Here is a 22423-nt window from a genome sequence, read left to right as displayed (position 1 = left end):
AATTAGCTAGTTTTTGTCTTCTTTTATTCAGTTGAATTTTGAAATTTAAAGAGTCAAAATTGAAGATAAACCATTATTCAAAATTTAATTTTCATTTTTTTCCTGTTTTCTCCTCTTTTAAACCGTTCAATGAAGTGTTTCTCTCATCATTTATTCTCTACAAAAAACCTTCTGTAAAAGGAAAAAAAATGTACGACGGAATGAAGACAGAAATACCCATTTTTTTAATAAATATATATATATATTTATTTATTAAAGGTAAATTGAGCAAATTGGCTATTTCTGACAATTTATTTCGCATTAATCAGTACCCAAGAAGTAGCTCTTGGTTTCAAAAAGGTTGGTGACCCCTGCGCTAAAAACTACCGGTACAACAATGACGCTGTCGTAGTGGAGGCACATAAATAAGACCGCCTATAAACGGCACACAGTATGACCCCCTTTAAATGTGCCTTTCGTATGAAAATAGAACTGAACAGACCCGTCATCGGCGGTGCGCCCTACGGCCCTATGGTACTCAAACCGTTGCTTCTCTCCCGACTGCAGGTGGGCGACGCCATGAGGAAGATGCAGGAGCGGAACAACGTGGGCAAGGTGCTCCTCACCACGGAGCCCATGCCCGAGGAGGAGAAGAAGGAGGAGCCGGCGGCGGCCAAAAAGGAGGACAAGAAGAAAGAGGACAAAAAGAAGGACGACAAGAAGAAGGACGATGGCAAGAAGGACGACAAGAAAAAGGAGGAGCCTAAGAAGGAGGAGGAGAAAAAGGAGGAGGAGAAGAAGGAGGAGGAGAAGTGAGGAGGAGTTTGTGTCTGGGGGGGGCGGGTGAAGATGGGTTGATGATACGGAGGCGGGTTGGCGGGAAGATTTAGAAAATGGCCACAAAACACGCTCCTTTCACTCCTTTAGCCCCGCCCATACGGCAGCGACTAGTCAAGCCTGGCCCCGCCCACACATTCAAAAAGAAATGTCACGATGAAGTAAACCTATTTTCCCGGCAGCGGGTAGAGACCCCCACGCCCTCCGCCATCCCACCTTTGCTACATCCTTCCGCTCCGAACTCCACCTGCTCCCCTCGGCCCCGCCCCCCTCCACCTCCCACGCCGTCAGCCCCGCCCACAGACAGACCGACCGCCGCAAAGACGAGACATGTTGCCCTCGCGTCCATGTCACTTTGAGATGAGTCAGAGAGGCCTGTGATTGGACGCTCCCCCGACAACAACACATTATTAGCGCGGCTATGCCATCAAGATTAGCCTAATTAGAGAAGAGTCTCTCTTTGTTCCAGCAGGAGAGAGCGAGGGTCGGGTTGGGGGTCTTTCTTTCCAGTCCGTCCGTCCCCCCCCCGCCCCATGTGAGCTGAAAGAAGCACTGTGAGCCGCCATGAGCGACCCGCTCGTCCTCCTCGTCCACAGAAAGGCCTGTCCGTCCCCCTGACCCCGGGAGAGAGGGACTCGGTGCGAGCCGGCGCCCGCGCTCCGCCTCCCGCTCACCCCCTCCCCTTCTCCCTCTGCGCGGTCGGCATAGCAACAGGCGTCAAGGCTTGTCAGAGATGGCGCTGTGCTTCGGCCTCTTCCTGCCGCCCCCACCCACCAGCCCCCACGTTCTCTTCCCTTCCAGTATTTCAACAATGAATTTTGAGTGATGACCATGAAAAAAAAAAAAGTGTTCCTCATTCTAGAATTGACACTAACGAGACACAATTCTGGCTACCAAACAGTGCCTGGCTCCCTCTAGTGGCTGCCAGGAAAATTGTCTGCATGCGCCCAAGTGTTTGTAATCTGATTTTTTTACACACAAAAAAATCTGTCTTTGCAAAAATCCTCTCAATCTTATTAAGCCATTCCATGATCTTTACAAGGGGAATCAATCAATTCTTTTTTTTTTTAAATGGGACCATATTTTTCTTGAATGTTCTGCACTCCTGTTTCCTTGCCAATAGAGTGGTTCTCAAACTTTTTTCACACTTGGCTCTCCGAGTACCACCCTAAAGACCAACATTAAAATCCGCTAGCGTAGTAGGCATAAGTATTCATTTAAAAAAAGGCAGAGGTTTTATTTAATATTCTTGGTCACACAGTTAAACCAGGGGTCCCCAAACTACAGCCCGACGGGTCGTAGTTTATTTTTATAAATCTGTCTCTTCTTATTCATTTTCACCGCTTGTTACTCTCGGAGTCTCAGGCTAATCATATTGTCTAAAAATGCATTTTCCCATCGATAACATGACTATATATATATATATATACATATATATATGTATATATATATACACATATATATACATATATATATGTGTATATATATGTATGTATATATACATCTGTATACATACATATATATATATATATATATATATATATATATATATATATATAATGTAATAGGCACCAGCGACCCCAAAGGGAATAAGCGGTAGAAATGGATGGATTATGTGTATGTATGTATATATATATATATATATATATATATATATATACATACATACATATATATGTGTATATATATATATACATATATGTGTATATATACATACATATATATATGTTTATGTGTATATATATGTATGTATATATATGTATGTGTGTATATATATATATGTATATATATTTATGTGTACATATATTTATGTGTATATATACGTATGTATGTATGTATATGTATATATATATATATATATATATAGGTATGTATATATATATGTATATATATATATATATATATATATATATATATATATATATATGTATGTATGTATATGTATATATATATATATATATATATATATATATATATATATATATATATGCGTGCATGTATGTGTGTATGTATGTGTATAAATACGGACAAAGCCCGGACAACTTTTTTTTTAACCCAATGCGGCCCCTGTGTCAAAAAGTTTGGGGAACCCTGGTTTAAACAGTAACACTGTCTTTAAAATATTTAAACAAGTGATTCTCTGGAGTACCACTAGATGGAGCCACAGTATGAGAATCACTGTGATAATGCAAACTTGGCACTGCAGTGCCTCTGCTGGTCCTTTTCACACTACAAGTGCAACAAACAATTAATACGCCCCGCCCCCCATTTCTTTTTTATTTATATAACGTTACAAAACAAGTGACTTTTTCATATCGATCGCCCCCCTTTTGTTTGGGAGTGCACGCCACAGTAACTTTAACGCTCGTCGTTTTTACGAAACACTGAGATAGGCACCAGCGCCCCCCGCCACCCCAAAAGGGAATAAGCGGTAGGAAACGGATGGATGGATGGACTGTCTGTCTGTGAGCGACGGCGCCCCCTAGGTGGCGACGTGTGGAGTTAATATAAAAAATAAATAAAAAAATAGCATGAGTGGCCTCCCTCATGTGTGCTGTGTGTGCCATAGTGTGTGAACTTGTGTGTGTGTGTGTGTGCGTGTGTGTCCTCAGGTCGTCACCTCTGACCCCCCCGTATGTGACAAGAGGCCTACGCTCGGAGGACAAGTTGGTGTTTCTTTTTTTTTTTTTTTTGCACTCTTTGCTCACTGGTCCTAACGCGCTGACCAAGCATGGCGCCCACACTCCAGCCCCTCGGTAACGTGTGCCCCCCCCCCCCCCCCCCGCCCCACCCCACCCCCCAATTATGAGGCTGGAGTGTGAGCGTGTTGACCCGCCTCCTTGTTATCGATGTTTTGTTCTAATCTGCTGGGCTCCCTTCGTGAACCTGTGCACGGTGCTTCTGTTCCTGGGTGCCATGTGACCACTTAATAGTTTCATTTGTTTGGGTGATCCAAAGGTTTGAAGATGAATTTCAGCTGTGTTTTGTGTGTCCGAACCAGGTGTGCCAAAATTGACATGTATTATTCCTCTTTGTCAATGCTTTGAATATTTACAGTGCATAAAAAAAAGATATATATATATATATATATGAATAATAATAGTAATTGTGGTTTTGGATGCATTTCTGTCCTCCCTTGAAGACAAATTCCAAGAGTTACATTCACACAAGATCCCAAATATGTGCTTTTTTTTTTTTTTTTTTTCAAGGCCCGCACTGTGCCTCCTTCCTTGCACACAACTTACCTCAGTCTGACCTCCCTCTCTACGTCTACATCTACCCCTACATCTATTCATCCTCTACCAGCTCTCCTACATACGCCGTTTACATCCCCGTCACAGGGAGAAGGAGCTGAGCCAGGGGTTTAAACAAAAATTAAAAATGAGTGGGGGATGTGTTGCAGGATCGCGGCGGCACTCGAGCCGCATGTCGGATTTCAAGTTCGGCTCCTCTGGTAAAGAAGCAACTGTAAGGCAGTGTTTTTTTTCACCGAGTACGAACTCAGAAAAAACGTGGCTCTCCAGGTACCACCCTAATGACATAAAATTAAAATACATTAGCATAGTAGGCATAAGTATTCATCGCGGCGGCACTCGAGCCGCACGTCGGATTTCAAGTTCACGACAAAATTCTGCTCCTCTGGTAAAGAAGCATCTGTAAGGCAGTGTTTTTTGCACCAAGTACCACCTCAGAAAAAACATGGCTCTCAAAGTACCGCACTAATGATCAACATCAAAATACAGTAGCATAGAAGGCAGAAGTATTCATTAAAAATATATATTTACAATATTTTGGGCCACTGTAACGATACATTCAGTTTGAACACTGTTTGAATATAGGCAAATAAAATAATAAAATGTATTGCACATAATTGATTATTTGGCATACCTCTAGAGGGAGCATCGTACCACAGTTTGAGAATCACTGGTCCAAGGCCACTGTTAGTTTTGTTGTTTGACCTACGTTACGGTAGAATTCCCATATCATAACAATAATAGTGAATTGTATTTATATATATAAAAAAAATAAGTGAATAAAATAGCAAATATAACAGCAGAATAGTTCAAAAGTGCGTACAGAAAGCAAGATTATAATGTGGACGTATTATTAAATATGAGTGTTTTTAAGAGTTACAAGTTAGTGCAGTACAACCTAGTGGTCGGCAGTAATGATCTACAAATACCGTTTACAAAAAGAAGACATGGTAGCCATTGTCCACCGTTTTTTTTTAAGAAATTCTGTATCCACTTGAATAAGTTTAGAAAAAAGTGCTATCTTTTCCCATTAATCACAATTTTCGAGATCTGTGCTAAAAGTTTTCGATAAAGTTATGCTAAAAATCTGTTAGCTAGCAACAAACAAACAAAGTTAGAAGTAGAGTCTTAGAAACATAGTAGGAAGTAGTTGCTTTTTACGCCAAATTAAATCGGATCCAAATTTGTGTCTGCAATGTTCCAGTTAGCATGTAAACAGTGCAAGTAGTGATAAGGCTTTGTAGGAACTTTTTTTTTTTTTAAAGTAGAATTTTGTTGCAACAAGCTGATGGAACCAAGAAATCTCCCCGAGTTTGACGGACGATCCTGTTTAACGAGGGCTGATTCTGTTTTGGAGTGTAACACAATAGTAACTTTAATACGTTTCGGAAAAATGGGTAATTTTTTAAATCTTTGATAGCTGCCTCAAATACTTCACGGCAGATCTAACATCTTCCACTAATCACAATATTCGAAGTTTTGCGAAAATCGGTTAGCTCATAACAAAGTTAGAAGTAGCTTTTTGGAACATAGCATCAAGTAGTTCCAATCCAGTAGGACGGAGTAACGTATTACAAAAGCCAAAAGAAGAAAACACGGTCGCCATTTTTCGTGTTTTTATAGAAATCCTGCATCTACTTGAATACGTTTCGGAAACATGCGTAATTGTTGAAAACTGCCTCGACTACAACACGACTTCACGCCAGTGCTAACATTTCCCACTATTCACTAGCTGCAAAATTAGGTTAGTTAGCAACTTAGCAAGTAGTTTCTTAGTAAAATAGTATTACATAGTTGCTTTTAACACTTTGATTGATTGATTGATACTTCTATTAGTAAATTGCACAGTTCAGTACATATTCCGTACAATTGACCACTAAATGGTAACACCCCAATAAGTTTTTCAACTTGTTTAAGTCGGGGTCAACGTTAATCAATTCATGGTTCTACTAAATGGAATCAAATAAAAAAAATTAAACAGTTAAGGCTTCGTAGGACCATAAAAACTAAATGGGTTGTGTTTATCAAGGTGACGTGATGCTGATGTTGACATCAAGGTGATGCAACCAAGAAATTTCCCCAAGTTTGACGGTCGATCCAGTTCAAAGGCCTACTGAAACCCACTACTACCCACCACGCAGTCTGATAGTTTATATATCAATGATGAAATATTAACATTGCAACACATGCCAATACGGCCTTTTTAGTTTACTAAATTGCAATTTTAAATTTCCCGGGAGTTTCGTCTTGGAAACGTCGTGTAATGATGACGTGTACGCAAGACGTCACGCGTTTTTAGCAAGTATGAGCGCTGCACACACACACAGCTAAAAGTCGTCTGCTTTAACCGCATAATTACACAGTATTTTGGAGATCTGTGTTGCTGAATCTTTTGTAATTTGTTCAATTAATATTGGAGAAGTCACAGTAGAAAGATGGAATTGGGAAGCTTTAGCCTTTAGCCACACAAACACTCGGTGATTCCTTGTTTAAAATTCCCAGAGCTGAAACTTTACTATGGATCAGAGCGCGGTCAAGCAGACATGGATCCCGACCGGATGTCAACCAGCAGGTTTCGGTGAGAAAATTGTGGTTGAAAAGTCGCTTCTTACCAGATATCAGCTGAGCTTGTGTCGTCCGTACAGCTGCCGTCGACAGCCGTGGACGTACACCTCCGACTATCAGGTACTATTAAACTCACTAAAACACTAGTAACACAATAGAAAGATAAGGGATTTCCCAGAATTATCCTACTAAATGTGTTCAAAAACATCGTAATACGTCTCAATGGTATCGCGTTTTTTTTTTAAACTTTGTTTTTTTCTAGTCCGTCGCTATCAATATCCTCAAACACGATCTTTCATTCTCGCTCAAATTAATGGGGAAATTGTCGCTTTCTCGGTCCGAATCACTGTTTTTGTTGGAGGCTCCCATTAAAATCAATGTGAATATGTGAGGAGCCCCCACACTTGCGACGTCATCGTCTGCGACTTCCGGTAAAGGCGAGGCTTTTTCAGGAAGTACCAAAAGTGGAGAACTTTATCGTCGATTTTCTCTACTAAATCCTTTCAGCAAAAATATGGCAATATCGCGAAATGATCAAGTATGACACATAGAATGGACCTGCTATTCCTGTTTAAATAAGAAAATCTCATTTCAGTAATGAGGCTTGATTCTGTTTTGGTGGCGTAACGCTTAGATTATACTGTGATTATATCGCTAGCGAACGAACACTGTGGTGGTCAAATATTTGTGATAATAACAAATGTGTATTTGAATAAGTATAAATGAATGAGCGTGTTTTAAACAACAAAGCCTGTGGTTGATTTAGACTTCTTCTATTCTGAGAGCATCCTGTTAACATTAACAATCTTTGCTACAGAAAAGAACATTTCCGAGCGCGGTTCTGGGCCAAATTGAAACGTGCGAGTCATTTCAATCAAATCTGCATTCCTCGTCTTTACTTTTCTGCCAACATGCGTACTCAGGGCCGTCCGACCGCTTTCCCGCTAAATTGACACCATGTCGGTGTCCCGTCAGGCCCCGTCCCAACAAAGGCGTTCCAAGAATTTCCCACGTTCGTTTTCACGCTCGCAGCCGCCAACTTTGCTTTTTTCCGCTTGGGAGCCGTCGAGGAAGAAGACGCCGACTGATGGCGCTCAGTTACGTCCGCCATTACGGCGTAGTTTAGTGTTGTGATGCGAGGAAGAAGCTCAGTCGACCCAAGCCGATCCACTGCCTGGCGTGACCCCGCCTCTTTCCCCCCCGTTGGCCCCGCCTCCAGCATGGGCAGCCATGAAACTCTGGGAATGCTCCGCCTCTCTTACCCGAGCAACTGTTTTTTATTTCCATTTGACGTGGTGTGTGTTGTGTAGCTTTTGTTTGCTCCCCAAAAAAACAAACAAAAAAATTACTTTTGTTTTTTTTAAACCCTTCAAATTGATGCTGCTTCTTTTTGTGCTCCACTCTGGGTGGGCCTGGTGTGGCCTCGACAGCTTGTAACGCTTCAGTGTGTAATGTTACCATATGCCTTACATGTTTTCCAGGACTAATAAAAAAAATGCATAACAAAAGTAGTTTTTAGTATTTTTTTTTTTTAATATACACATCTGCTTATGTGTACAACAAGGCAACAGTGGTGACAATCCAATAAAAAAGGCAATTACGGGTGTCCCGATACAACTTTTTACGTCCGATGCCGATATTGGTGCCTTGGGTATTGGCCGATACTGATATTGATCCGATCCGATCAATATCGGTTTGTATTGTGAAGTGGTAGTGAAATTACTCAAAGAAAAATAGTAGGCATGAAAAACACTAACCTATTTATTATCGACCTAATGACAGGCGTAAGCTGTCTTTAAAATAAAGTGGAATGGTAATTAGTTTTTTTTTTGGGCCACAATAAGTCATTTCATGATGCAGACACGTTTGTTACTGGATACTTTCTAATACGCTTCAAAAACACTAACCTAATTATCGACCTAATGACAGGCGTAAGCTGTCTTTATGTTGAAATGGAATGGTATTTTTTTTTTTTTAAGTCATTTCATGATGCCGTAAGTTGAATGATGTGGGAACGTTTGTTACGGGATACTTTCTAATACGATTCGAAAAAACTAACCTATTTATTATCGACCTAATGACAGGCGTAAGCTGTCTTTAAGTTGAAATGAAATGGTAATTTGTTTTTTTTTGGCCACAATAAGTCATTTCATGAGGGTGTAAGTTGAATGATGCGGACACGTTTGTTACTGGATACTTTCTAATACGCTTCAAAAACACTAACCTATTTATTATCGACGTAATGACAGGCGTAAGCTGACTCTAAGTTAAAATGGAATGGTAATTAGTTTTTTTTGGCCACAATAAGTCATTCCATGATGCTGTAAGTTACGTTTCAAAAACACTAACCTATTTATTATCGACCTAATGACAGGCGTTAGCTGTCTTTAAAATGAAGTGGAATGGTAACTAGGTTTTTTGGGCCACAATAAGTTATTTCATGATGCTGTAAGTTGAATGATGCGGACACGTTTGTTACTGGATACTTTCTAATACGCTTCAAAAACACTAACCTATTTATTATCGACCTAATGACAGGCGTAAGCTGTCTTTAAGTTGAAGCGGAATGGTAATTAGGGTTTTTTTTGGCCACAATAAGTCATTTCATGATGCTGTAAGTTGAATGATGTGGGAACGTTTGTTACTGGATACTTTCTAATACGCTTAAAAAACACTAACCTATTTATTATCGACGTAATGACAGACATAAGATGTCTTTAAGTTGAAGCGGAATGGTAATTAGGGGTTTTTTTGGCCACAATAAGTCATTTCATGATGCTGTAAGTTGAATGATGTGGGAACGTTTGTTACTGGATACTTTCTAATACGCTTAAAAAAACCTAACCTATTTATTATCGACCTAATGACAGGCGTGAGCTGTCTTTAAAATGAAGTGGAATGGTAATTATTTTTTTTTTGGCCACAATAAGTCATTTCATGATGCTGTAAGTTGAATGATGCGGACACATTTGTTACTGAATACTTTCTAATACACTTCAAAAACACTAACCTATTTATTATCGACCTAATGACAGGCGTAAGCTGTCTTTAAAATGTCTTTAAAGGCCTACTGAAACCCACTACTACCGACCACGCAGTCTGATAGTTTATATATCAATGATGAAATATTAACATTGCAACACATGCCAATACGGCCTTTTTAGTTTACTAAATTACAATTTTAAATTTCCCGCGGAGTTTCTTGTTGAAAACGTCGCGGAATGATGACGCGTGTTTGTTGTAGCGGACATTTTAGCCCAGCACCACTTCCGGCTAAAAGTCGTCTCCTTTCATCGCATAATTACACATTAGTTTGGACATGTGTGTTGCTGAATCTTTTGCAATTTGTTCAATTAATAATGGAGACTATAAAGAAGAATGGTGTTGGTGGAAAGCGGTGGATTGCAGCTGCCTTTAACAACCGAAACTGAGACGGTGTTTCTTTGTTTGTTGTGAAGCTTTAGCGAACATGTTCTACCACATGTCAACCAGCAAGTTTTTGGATGAGAAAATTGTGATATTAAGCCGGAGTTGTGCGGAGTTAGCGTCCTCCTGCAGCAGCTGTCAAAAAGGCAGCTGTGATCTTGGCTCCTCTATTGGCTTCTCTCAGAGACACTGGCGGTCACTGCAGCCCTCCGACTTTCAGGTATGACTTTATAATCTCACTAAAACACTATTAACACAATAAGCAGATAAGGGATTTTCCAGAATTATCCAAGTAAATGTGTCTAATAACATCTGAATCGCTCCCACTGCCGTTGCCTTTTTTTTTTTTTCCTAGTGCTTCACTCTAACTTTCCTCATCCATAATTCTTTCATCCTCGCTCAAATTAATGGGGAATTCGTCGCTTTCTCGGTCCGAATCGCTCTTGCTGCTGGTGGCTATGATTATAAACAATGTGAGGATTTTGAGGAGCCCTACGACCCGTGACATCACGCGCACATCGTCTGCTACTTCCGGTACAGGCAATGCATTTTTAATAGCGACCAAAAGTTGCGAACTTTATCGTTGGTGTTCTCTACTAAATCCTTTCAGCAAAAATATGGCAATATCGCGAAATGATCAATAGAATGGACCTGCTATCCCATTTTAAATAAGAAAATCTCATTTCAGTAGGCCTTTAACTTCAATTGGAATGGTAATTAGGGTTTTTTTTTGGCCACAATAAGTCATTTCACGATGCTGTAAGTTGAATGATGCGGACACGTTTGTTACCAGATAATTTCTAATACGCTTTTGCCATTGAGAATTTTTATGTGCAATATCATTTTTGGATACATGTTTATGTAAACAAATGTGCTGTCTTAGACTTCAATACTGTTCAATTAGATACTTACTACGTATGTCTAGCATGTGTGCTATTGTGTGCTCAGCGGTGGCGTAGCTGCTAGCGCCTATTAGCCTACAGCCCAGCATGTTTACATTTTGTGAATGACTCGACTAAAATGAAAGCAAAAGCCAACCATGTGTGCTTATTGGAGGACATTTAGATGTTAACTTCCAATATATTCTGCTGCTCTCGGACCTGTATCGGATCGGGACACCTTTACATACACTGTCTCGGACCCGTATCGGATCGGGACACCCTTACATACACTGTTAGATTTCCCTGAGGTTAAACAATGAAGGAACCATATTTCCTCCTCTAATAAATGTCGTGTGCTGCCATTTGTGAAGCGACGCCGTGGTTCTTCTGGTTGGAATGTAATCAATAGTGATGGGTTAAACAATACTGAAGGAGTGATGCTGAGTTTGTGTAACTTTAAAAAAACACGTTTGAAGAGTCAAGCTGCCACCAGTGACCTAAATGGAAACTTTCTGAAGTGTGGCATAATTTTGATATTATAGCTCCAATAAGGTAAAAGTTATTTTCCTGTTTACTACTTGGCCCATTGACCGGAGATGCACATTTCATAATCCTTTCTGCACAGCTATTACTTAGAAAAACTACATTATATACCGTATTTCCTTGAATTGCCGCAGGGTATATAGCCTTGACTTACTGCCGGGTCAAACTCGCTTCGCAAAATAATTAGCGCAAGCTTAGTATTACCGCCTGTTCAAACTCGTGACGTCATCATTTTCAAAATGGAGGAGGCTGATTTCAATACCGATAATTTGAAATCGCATAAAGGGAAGAAGATTAACAGCTATTCAGTAGGAATTAAGGTCCAAGCTTACATCACACTCAATTTTTTACTGCATGCCTTTGGTAAGTGCCGGAGTGGGAAGAGGTTTTAAAATAATTAGCGCATGCTTACTTTTACAGCACGCCTTTGGTAAGCGCAGGAGTGAGAAGAGGTTTAAAAATAATTAGCCCATGCTTACTTTTACAGCATGCCTTTGGTGAGCGCAGGAGTGGGAAGAGGTTTTAAAATAATTAGCGCATGCTTACTTTTACAGCATGCCTTTGGTAAGCGCAGGAGTGAGAAGAGGTTTTAAATTAATTAGCGCCCCGGCGGCATTCAAGGAAATACGGTAGGTCAAATTTACTGTAGTTACGTTTTAATCCAGCAGACGTCGCCGTGCTCAAACACAGCATAAGGGTCAATACAGCCAGTCAGTGTGCTAAGGCCTCATTTACCCATCACTACTAATTAATTACCTGTTACTGTGAGGACTTTACCACAACGCCGAGCGCACGAGGCATCTGTAAAGCTGACGTTTACAACGGAAGTAAAAAAACAAGTGCTGCTGTGGGTTGTATTGACCCAAAAGGCTTGAAGAAAAACAATCCCGCCCCCTTTAAAAAATGTATATTGGATGAACTCAACCGCATGGTATACACATAAGATATTTTAAAAGTATGCTGTCATACTAAGTATTGGCCAACTTATACTCTGGCTGATCAAACAGTGCAAAGAATACTTGCCAATGTTTCTTGCTGGACTCAAAGACGTGTCAGGATTTGGCAGCGCGCTCTCCAATCCCCAACGAGGTCAAGACGTCGGACAAGTGTTTCAAGTACGAAGAATCCGGGTAACCGTTCCTGAAAGGGGCGGGGTGACAGAAAAAGATCACGCGCTTGTGGCGACCCGCAAATGACCCGCTTTTCATCCTCACCCTGACCGGCCGCCCTGCAGGTTGGTCTTGTGTGGGATGGCGTCCCAGGCGACTTTCGAGCCCTTCTTTTTGCTGGTCACGGTGAAGGTGAGGCCCCGCCTGAAGGCGTCCTCCAGCCTGGGCAGCAGCTTCCTGCTCCTCTCGCAGTCGGGGAGGAAGGCCTCAAACATGCCACCTTTGAAGGGTTTTCCGGGGGAGGGGTGGGATTCCTGGCGATGAAAAAGGAGATGAGAGTTAAACAACTTCCTAGATGATGAACAAGGGACGCTTTTCACCTGCTGAACGCCATCAGGAATGAGGTAAGTGATCTTGATGGTGGTGTGCTTGCTGTGACCAGGCAGGCTTAAGTTGAGTTCACTGTAGGTCATCTTTCCTCGGATGCCCGCCGGCACCATCTTCGCTCCACTATGGCAAACCCTGCAATGAATGTGCACGGCATCCAGGCACTCTGAGCACATGACTGCGCCACACTCTGTCCTGCTCGTCGAGGCGCCGCTCTCTCCGCACATGCAGATGCCCTCCACCGGCGCCTGACTAGTGGGCTCGGGTTCCTGGAGGCGTTCACTCTGGGTGCCATTCACGCGTCCTTTTGTGCACGTCTCCTGCATATGCCGATCCACAACACTTGGACTTTCCCATTCGTCTTTCGTGACCTGGTCGGTCCTGGTTGCAGTTTGATCCACAGATCCGTTAAGGAGCTCTGTCACAGAATGGTCCTCGTGGTTTGAGATCCTAGCTTTGATTGAAGTCACAGATTGTGTCTGGATCTCATTGCCCTTTTTTTTTTGCCTACAGGCATTCGTAACAGGATTTGAGGCTGAAGTAGAGAAACTAGAGATGGCGGTGTAACCTAAGGCGGATGTCGAGGGACTAGATGCGGATGTTGAGGGATGAGATGTGAATGTTGAGGGATGAGAGGCGGAAGGACGAGAGGCGGAGGGACGAGATGCAGAGATCGATGGACAAGATGCAGAGATCAATGGACTAGAGGTGGATGTAGAGGAACTAGAGACAATGGTAGAGGCAAAGGCAGATGTGGATGTGGAAGGACGAGCAGCAAAAGCTGAGGGACCAGAGGTGGAGGTGGAGGCTAAGGCAGGTGCCAAGGGCTGAGATACGGAGGTAGTCAGACAAGAGACGGAGGTCAAGGGAGTAGCCGCACCCTTATTATCAGTTTGTGTGCCGTCTCCAGAGAACAGATCCCGCAGCGAAGCGCCCACCTGAGCACACAAGCGCTTTGACCCGAGTAGATACAAGCTCCTCTTCATCACGCGGACGCTAATCTTGCTGAAGCGTTGAGCCACCTCCGCGCAGCAGGCCTGCAATGTCTCGTCTTCAGGGTCCGTGATGCCGAGCTCCGACAGGCGGAGCTCTTGTACACAGAAATCTGTGGCCAAGCTGTCGACTAGTTGCTGCAAACCCAGCTGGCACAAGGCCACGGAGGACGGCTCTGCTCCACAGATAGAGATGGCGGTCTGGAAACCGTTGCTGGGGGTTTCATCCTTGATTTGGACGTCCATCGTCAGGGCTTTAACTTGGGTGCTGTAAGCCTCCACAATGTGGTGCCACATGATGGTTGGCACCAGCATCTCTGCGCAGTAGAGCTCCTGATAGTCTGTCTGGGTATTTAAGCTAGAAGTCCTGGGTTGCAGTGCTGAGGAGTCCTCTTTAGTCTTCTGGCCTCCCTGCTGAAATACTCCAGAAAAACTTTGAGTTCTTTTCGGTGCAGTTTCTGGATCAGACGGTGAGTCGTTTTTTCTCCTCATTGATGGACTTGTGTTGCAGTCCTCTGATGCTACTTCTGTCCTAACATCATGGACCAATGTCAGGCCAGAAGGCGAGGGCCCTGGTGAAGGTAAGTCTACAAGTGGAGTCAATCCAGAATCTTTACGGCAAGCTGCTAAGTGATACATTTTGCTGCTTCTGTGTCCTCTCTGCTGTCCAGTGATACCAGAAGATGCATCAAGGTGCTCCTCGGTGGCTGACAGGGGATAAGATGGAAATCCTAGAAGACTGGTGATGTCTTCTTTGTTCCCTCCACTGTGTTCCTGGAGAAGAAACTGCTTGGCCTCGGACACATCAACGCGGTCGCCGACTATGTAGATGTTGCAGTCATCGTCACTGAGGAGGAGCTTGGGGAATCGGACACCTATGGTATCCATGGCCTGCCTCAAGCCTCCTCTGAGGTTCAGGTCAGTCTTGCTGAGCTGAGTTTGGCAGATGTTCTTCTCACTTTCCCGGTAAAGAGAGCGGATAGCCTTCCTCGCACGCTTGATGCGCTCCAGCGTCTCCTGGCCGCCTACTACTACGCTCAGAAACAATGTGGTGAGCCCCTCATTAGTCACATCCACAACCTCGACGCCGTGCTGGCTCTGAATGCGCTGGTATTCCTGGCCCCAACGTTTCTGGAGATACTGGAAGACGTCTGCATCCACCATCAGAGAGAAGTCCTCTTCAGATGCTAGAGGATTAAAATCTTGTTTGTCTCCTCCTTCTTTATGGTTCTTGATCGGATCCTTTAAAAGAGGCTTGTTGACGGGTTGGCTTGAACCTGTTAGTCTCGCAGAATGCAGCCCTTCGGGATTTCTGCCCAGTAGCTGTGCCAACGCAGGCTGCACTTTGGAGTAGGAACCCCGTAGTCTGCCAAACTTTTTACTCAAGTCGCAGCTCAACTCTACGTCTGGGTGGTCCTGCTGAAGACGAGTCAACGCACTTCGACCCTCAGGAATCTGGCTGTAGTCCACAGTTGCTGTAATGCTTAAAATGACCTAAGCAGGGACAACAAAATATAAAATGATTTTTGTATAAAATGTATGACTAAATTATCAGAGGCATCTTTAGAATAATTCCTATTAATTTAATCAAGTTTAGATTACAGTGGTGTACAGCAGAACTGCATCATTCTGACAGTGGTTACAAGAAGTCATCGATCCATGAAATACAAAAATAAGGAAATGAACTACAAAAAATAGCTATAAATGTACAAAGGAATATGAAAACAATTTTTTACTTTTGCACACTGAAAGGGGTGTGTCAGAATCTCAATATTGAGACAACTATGCTACTCCGTAATCAATAGGAGCAGACTATCGTTATCCTTGATGATGGTCGCAGTGTTAGAGCCAAAATTGATTAGGCTTTTTCCACTATGAGCATTCAACCGTGTTTAATTTCACTTGACTTTTACTTTCCTTTTCTTTGACACGCTACCATCAGAGGAGTCTGCCTCATACTTTCGAAAATGTTATGTAAAAACAACTAGTAACGTTGTCTTTCCTCAGTTGTAGCGACGCCCCACTACGTATTTTTTGCATGTAACTAATTATTTTTGTACATCGATATTAATGTATGGGAGTCCATTTGAAAAAATAATTAATTGAAAAAATATTTGGATTATAAAAAAACAAAAAATTAACTGGAAATCCCAAACAGAAGGGAATTCAATAGATGGTTATAATGATAAAAAATAATGATTGAAAAAAAAAAAAATATATATATATATATATATATATATAAAAGGAAATATGTAGTACATATTTTTATATGTATATGCACACATATATAGTATGTATATAGAGAAATGTGTAGTGTATATATGTATGTATGTATGTATGTATGTATATATATATATATATATATATATATATATATATATATATATATATATATATATATATATACACATATATATATATATATAAACCCCGTTTCCATATGAGTTGGGAAATTGTGCTACATGTAAATATAAACGGAATACAATGATTTGCAAATCCTTTTCAACTCATATTCAATTGAATGCACTACAAAGACAAAATATTTGATGTTCAAACTCATAAACTTTATTTCTTTTTGCAAATAACTTAGTATTTCATGGCTGCAACACGTGCCAAAGTAGTAGGGAAAGGGCATGTTCACCACTGTGTTACATCACATTTATTTTTAACAACACTCAATAAACGTTTGGGAACTGAGGAAACTAATTGTTGGAGCTTTGAAAGTGGAATTCTTTCCTATTCTTGTTTTATGTAGAGCTTTAGTCGTTCAATAGTCCGGGGTCTCCGCTGTCGTATTTTACGCTTCATAATGCGTCACACATTTTCGATGGGAGACATGTCTGGACTGCAGGCGGGCCAGGAAAGTACCCGCACTCTTTTACTACGAAGCCACGCTGTTGTAACACGTAGCTTGGCATTGTTTTGCTGAAATAAGCAGAGGCGTCCATGATAACGTTGCTTGGATGACAACATATGTTGCTCCAAATCCTGTATGGACCTTTCAGCATTAATGGCGCCTTGACAGATGTGTAAGTTACCCATGCCTTGGGCACTAATGCACCCCCATACCATCACAGATGCTGGCTTTTGAACTTTGCGCCTTAACTATCCGGATGGTTATTTTCCTCTTTGTTCCGGAGGACACCACGTCCACAGTTTCCAAATATAATTTGAAATGTGGACTCGTCGGACCACAGAACACTTTACCACTTTGCATCAGTCCATCTTAGATGAGCTCGGGCCCAGCAAAGCCGGCGGCGTTCCTGGGTGTTGTTGATAAATGGCTTTCGCTTTGCATAGTAGAGTTTTAACTTGCACTTACAGATGTAGCGACCAACTGTAGTTACTGACAGTGGTTTTATGAAGTGTTCCTGAGCCCATGTGGTGATATCCTACACACTGATGTCGGTTTTTGATACAGTACCGCCTGAGGTATCAAAGGTCTGTAATATCATCACTTACGTGCAGTGATTTCTCCAGATTCTCTGAACCTTTTGATGATTTTACGGACCGTAAATGTTTAAATCCCTAAATTCCTTGCAATAGCTCGTTGAGAAATGTTGTTCTAAAACTGTCCGACAATTTGCTTACAAATTGGTGACCCTCGCCCCATCCTTGTTTGTGAATTACCTAACATTTCATGGAAGCTGCTTGTATACCCAATCATGGCACCCACCTGTTCCCAATTAGCCTGCACACCTGTGGGATGTTTGATGAGCATTCCTCAACTTAATCAGTATTTATTGCCACCCTTCCCAACTTCTTTGTCACGTTTTGCTGGCGTCAAATTTTAAAGTTAATGATTATTTGCACAAAAAAAAAAGTTTATCAGTTTGAAAATCAAATGTTGTCTTTGTAGCATATTCAACTGAATATGAGTTGAAAAGGATTTGCAAATCATTGTACTCCGTTTATATTTAAATCTAACACAATTTCCCAACTCATATGGAAACGGGGTTTGTGTATATATAAATATATATATATATATGTGTGTGTGCTATTATTTTAGGATGATGCAATTCACTTCAACAGCACTGTAACAACAATAATAAATGTAAAAAAAATACAAATACTATTAATAAGCATGCAGCTTCAAAAGGCACCTTGTCAGGATGCAGCCTGGGTCGATACTTGCTGACAGAGAGCTTGTACTCCTTCCCATCCACTTTCAGTGTGTGTTGGCCGTGTTGAATGACTCTCTGTGCCACTGGGAGACAATCAGTGACATCTAATTTGAGTACTTCAACCGCTCACCACCCCACTCACGCCCACACATACTTGCACACTTCCTCTAAGTATTACCAAATATTACCTCAGAAAACACTTGGCTCGCCAAGTACCACCATAATTAACGACATTACATGGCCTTAATAATCATTAAAAACCAGGCAAAGGTATTATTTAAGAAAAATATTTAATATTTTTGGCCACTGTAACACTACACAAAGCTTGAAAAGTAACATTGCGTTTGGATAGTTAAGTGATTAAGTGATTCTTTTGTGTGGTAGAGGAGTTTGCGTGCCCCAATGATCCTGGGAGCTATGTTGTCCAGGGGCTTGTATGCCACCTGGTAAGTCTCCCAAGACAAACAGGTCCTAGGTGAGGGCCCAGACAAAGAGCAGCTCGAAGACCTCCATTAATAGACAGTATCAAGGACCCAGATTTCCCTTGCCCGGATGCGGGTAACTAGGGCCACCCTCTGGTGGGGTTCGATAACGAGGCAATCTGAGTCCACCCTCCAATGGGCTCACCACTCATAGAAGGGGGCATAGAGGTCAGGTGCAGTGTCAATTTGGGTAGCAGCCGAAGGCAGGGCCTTTGGCGCTTCAATCCTAGGCTACAGAAGCTAGCTTTTGAGACGTGGAACATCACCTCGCTGGGGGGGGAGAAGCCTGAGCTGGTGCGCGAGGTATAGAAGTTACGACGGGGCATAGGTAGACTCACATCAATGCACAGCAAGGGCTCTGGAACCAGACCTCTTGAGAGGGGGTAGACTTTCATCCTCTATGAAGTTACCAGCAGTGAGAGGCGACGGGCTGGGGTGGCAATTATTGGTGCCCCCCGGCTCTAAGCCTCTATGTTGGAGTTTAAGCAAGTACCCTCCGCTTTTGGGTGGGAGGTACGGGTCTTGACTGTTTGTTCTTATGCACCAAAGAGCGACTCAGATTACCCGCCCTTTTGGATTCCCTCGAGGGAGTACTGGAGAGGGCTTCCTCAGGGGATTCTCTTATTCTGCTGGGTGACTTCAACGCTCACATTGCCAACGACAGTGAAACGTGGAGAAGCTGGACTGGGAGAAACAGCCGCACAGATCTGAACCCCAGTGGTGTTTTGCTCTTGGACTTTTGTGCTCGTGAAATATTGTCTATAACAAACACCATATTCAAACATAAGGGTATCCATATGAGCAGTAGTCGAGGAGGATGGCGGACAGATCTGGCAGGCCCAAACGCATTGTGAGGGTCTGCTCGGAACATCAAGCAGAGTCCCCCGTCTGAGAGAGTTTCAATTCCCACCTCCAGAAGAACTTTGAACATGTTACGAGGGAGGCGCTGGACATTGTGTCCGGGGGTGGATGAAATATGCCCAGAGGACCTTGAGGCTCTGGATGGGGGCTGTCTTGGTTGACAAGACTCTGCAGCATTGCATGAACATTAGGGGCAATACCTCTCGATTGGCAGACCAGGGTGGTGGTTCCTCTCTTAAAGAAGGGGAACCGGAGGTTGTGTTCCAACTATCGTGGGATCACACTCCTCAGCCTTCCCAGTAAGGTCTATTCAGATGTACTGGAGAGGAGGCTACACCGGATAGTCGAACCTTTAAATTCAGGAAAAGCATTGTAGTTTTTTTCCTGGTCGTGGAACTGTGGACCAGCTCTACACTTTCGGCAGGGTCCTTGAGGGTACTTGGGAGTTTGCTTAACCAGTCTAAATGTGCTTTGTGGACTTGGAGAAAGCCTTCAACCATGTCCCTCGGGAAGTGCTGTGTGGAGTGCCCAGAGAGTATGAGGTATTATAATGTTTGATTGTCGCGGTCCGCTCCCTGGACCTGGTGTCAGAGCTGGGTTCGCATTGAGCAGTGAGTCAGATCCTTTTCCAGTGAGGGTTGGACTTCACCAGGGCTGCGCTTTGTCACCAATTCTGTTCATAACTTTTATGGTCAGAATTTTTAGGCGCAGTCAGGGCGTTAAGGGGATTCGGTTTGGTGGCTGCAGGATTACCACATCATCTGCTTTTTGTGGTCCAATTAGTGGATCGTCAGCTCTCACTGGATCGGTTCGCAGCCAAGTGTGAAGCGACTGGGATGAGATTCAGAATCTCTAAGTCAGAGTACATGGTTCTCCGGAAAAGGGCGGAATGCCATCTCCGGGTTGGTGAGGAGATCTTGCCCCAAGTGGAGGAATTCAAGTACCTCGGAGTCCTGTTTACAAGTAAGAGAAGAGTGGATCGTGAGATCAACAGGCAAAATGGTGCGGTGTCTTCAGTAATGCAGACACTGTATTGATCTGTTGTGATGAAGAAGGAGCTAAGCTGGAAGGCAAAGCTCTCAATTTACCAGTCGATCTTCGTTCCCATCCTCACCTATGGTCATGAGTTGAGTGTTATGACCGAAAGGACAAAATCACGGGTACAAGCGGACGAAATGAGTTTCCTTCGTCAGGTGGTGGGGCTCTCCCTTAGAGAGAGGGTGAGAACCTCTGTTATTTGGGGAGAGAACAAAGTAAAGCCGCTGCTCCTCCACATCGTAAGGAGCCAGATGCGGTGGTTCATGCATCTGGTCAGGATGCCCCCAGTATGTCTCCCTGGGGAGGTGTTTAGGGTATGTCCGACCGGTAGGAGGCCATAGGGAAGACCCAGGACACGGGTGGCCTGGGAACGCCTCGGGATCCCCTGGGAGGAGCTGGTCAAAATGGCTGGGGAGAGGGAATTTTGGGCTTCTCTGCTTAGGCTGCTGCCCCCCGACCCGATCTCGGATAAGGGGAAGAAGACATATGGCTTGGTTGTGGCTTGTACAGCCCTTAGAGACACTTGTGGTTAAGAGCTATATAAATAAACTTTGATTGATGGATTCTTTGGCCTACCACTAGATGGAGCTCAAGTACCACAGTTTGAGAATCACTGATCTATTACAAAACCGCTTCCTGATGCTTTGCAAATGTAAAAGGAAAAAAACGAAGACAAGGGGGAAATTGTGAGGACAAGAGGGGGTAAAGACAGAAAGAACAGCATCAGCAAATACAAAATGCGTTCTTTATACTAGAAGAATGCAATGTTACATGAGGATAAATATATTTTTCCAGGACATATTACAGCTGTGAAGAAAGCTGCTTCATCACAGATGAGGCTCAGGGGAATATTGTCATCCAAACTTAATGAGGTTGCTGATTAAAAATCAACAACAAATGCAGTTAGGGCATGTGGACGACTACTGAAAAAAATTATACAATTATGATTTTTTTAAAATTGTCATTTAACAAGAACACATTTATATCATTGTTCAAAAAACATTATTTTTCAAATAGTTTTTATTACCATTAAAGTATTTTTTTGTTTTATGTATTCTTGTAATATTTGAATATTCTCTTTCTTTAGTTTATTTCGAACATGAACATACTTACAGTATAATACATCACACAGTTTCATATCATTTCACATTACATCATGTCCGAAAAGGAGTAGGAAGAAGCAATACAAATACTGTTTGAATTAAAAGCAGTAAAAATAATGTTTGAATTAAAAAAATGTTTTGACCTTAATCACAACTTCATTCTTTTTTTTTTTAAATTCTAAATTGGGACCCTAAGCAACATTTCATTTTGAGCCACTCATTATAAAATGTCGATTTTGTTTCAATTTGTAACATGCACAATTATTTGTATACTTTTTTTAATCAAACTAAAATTTAATTTGATGCATGGTTTGTACTAAAAATGTAATGATAAATAAATCGGTAAAAAAAAATTGTACTAAATAACACATTTAACAAAATCAAAACATGAATTGACATATTGGGGCGGTATAGCTCGGTTGGTAGAGTGGCCGTGCCAGCAACTTGAGGGTTGCAGGTTCGATTCCCGCTTCAGCCATCCTAGTCACTCCTGTTGTGTCCTTGGGCAAGACACTTTACCCACCTGCTCCCAGGGCCACCCACACTGGTTTAAATGTAACTTAGATATTGGGTTTCACTATGTAAAGCGCTTTGAGTCACTTGAGAAAAGCGCTATATAAATATAATTCACTTCACTTCACATATCTGTCTGACACATGCCAAGCTGAACCCAGTACTTCTGCGCACAAGTGCAACACTAACACAGGAAATGCGCCATTGTTTTCCTATCAGTGACAGAGCAGGAGGAGGCTCTGGCATGTATTCATTTTCATTTTACATGTGCTTCTTCACGCAAATGAGGCCCTCATCAGATCACAGGGCCTACGCACAGCATATTTAGT

General features: G+C 42.3%; 2 protein-coding genes across 2 annotated transcripts in view; one reads left to right on the top strand and one right to left on the bottom strand.

Annotated features, from left to right (window-relative positions):
• Positions 1-1909, top strand: part of LOC133555926 (synaptic vesicle membrane protein VAT-1 homolog) — a 130326-nt gene extending 128417 nt beyond the window's left edge. Inside the window, exon 6 of the mRNA XM_061905398.1 lies at positions 547-1909. Within this exon, the coding sequence (XP_061761382.1) occupies positions 547-795 (249 nt within the window). The 3' untranslated portion in view covers positions 796-1909. The remainder of the gene's footprint in view (positions 1-546) is intronic.
• A 3452-nt stretch (positions 1910-5361) lies between these two features.
• The window catches only part of LOC133555922 (uncharacterized), a 22911-nt gene continuing 5849 nt past the window's right edge, over positions 5362-22423 (bottom strand). Inside the window, exons 3-6 of the mRNA XM_061905394.1 lie at positions 18077-18180; positions 12975-15467; positions 12700-12908; positions 5362-12625 (exon numbers count right to left, since the gene is read on the bottom strand). Of these exons, the coding sequence (XP_061761378.1) occupies positions 12538-12625; positions 12700-12908; positions 12975-15467; positions 18077-18180 (2894 nt within the window). The 3' untranslated portion in view covers positions 5362-12537. The remainder of the gene's footprint in view (positions 12626-12699; positions 12909-12974; positions 15468-18076; positions 18181-22423) is intronic.

The sequence above is a fragment of the Nerophis ophidion genome, linkage group LG07, assembly GCF_033978795.1.
Source record: "Nerophis ophidion isolate RoL-2023_Sa linkage group LG07, RoL_Noph_v1.0, whole genome shotgun sequence".
In the NCBI taxonomy this organism is placed as follows: Eukaryota; Metazoa; Chordata; class Actinopteri; order Syngnathiformes; family Syngnathidae; genus Nerophis; species Nerophis ophidion.
The sequence above is the reverse complement of the archived record's forward strand: the minus strand, read 5'-3'. Positions and strand labels throughout refer to the sequence as shown.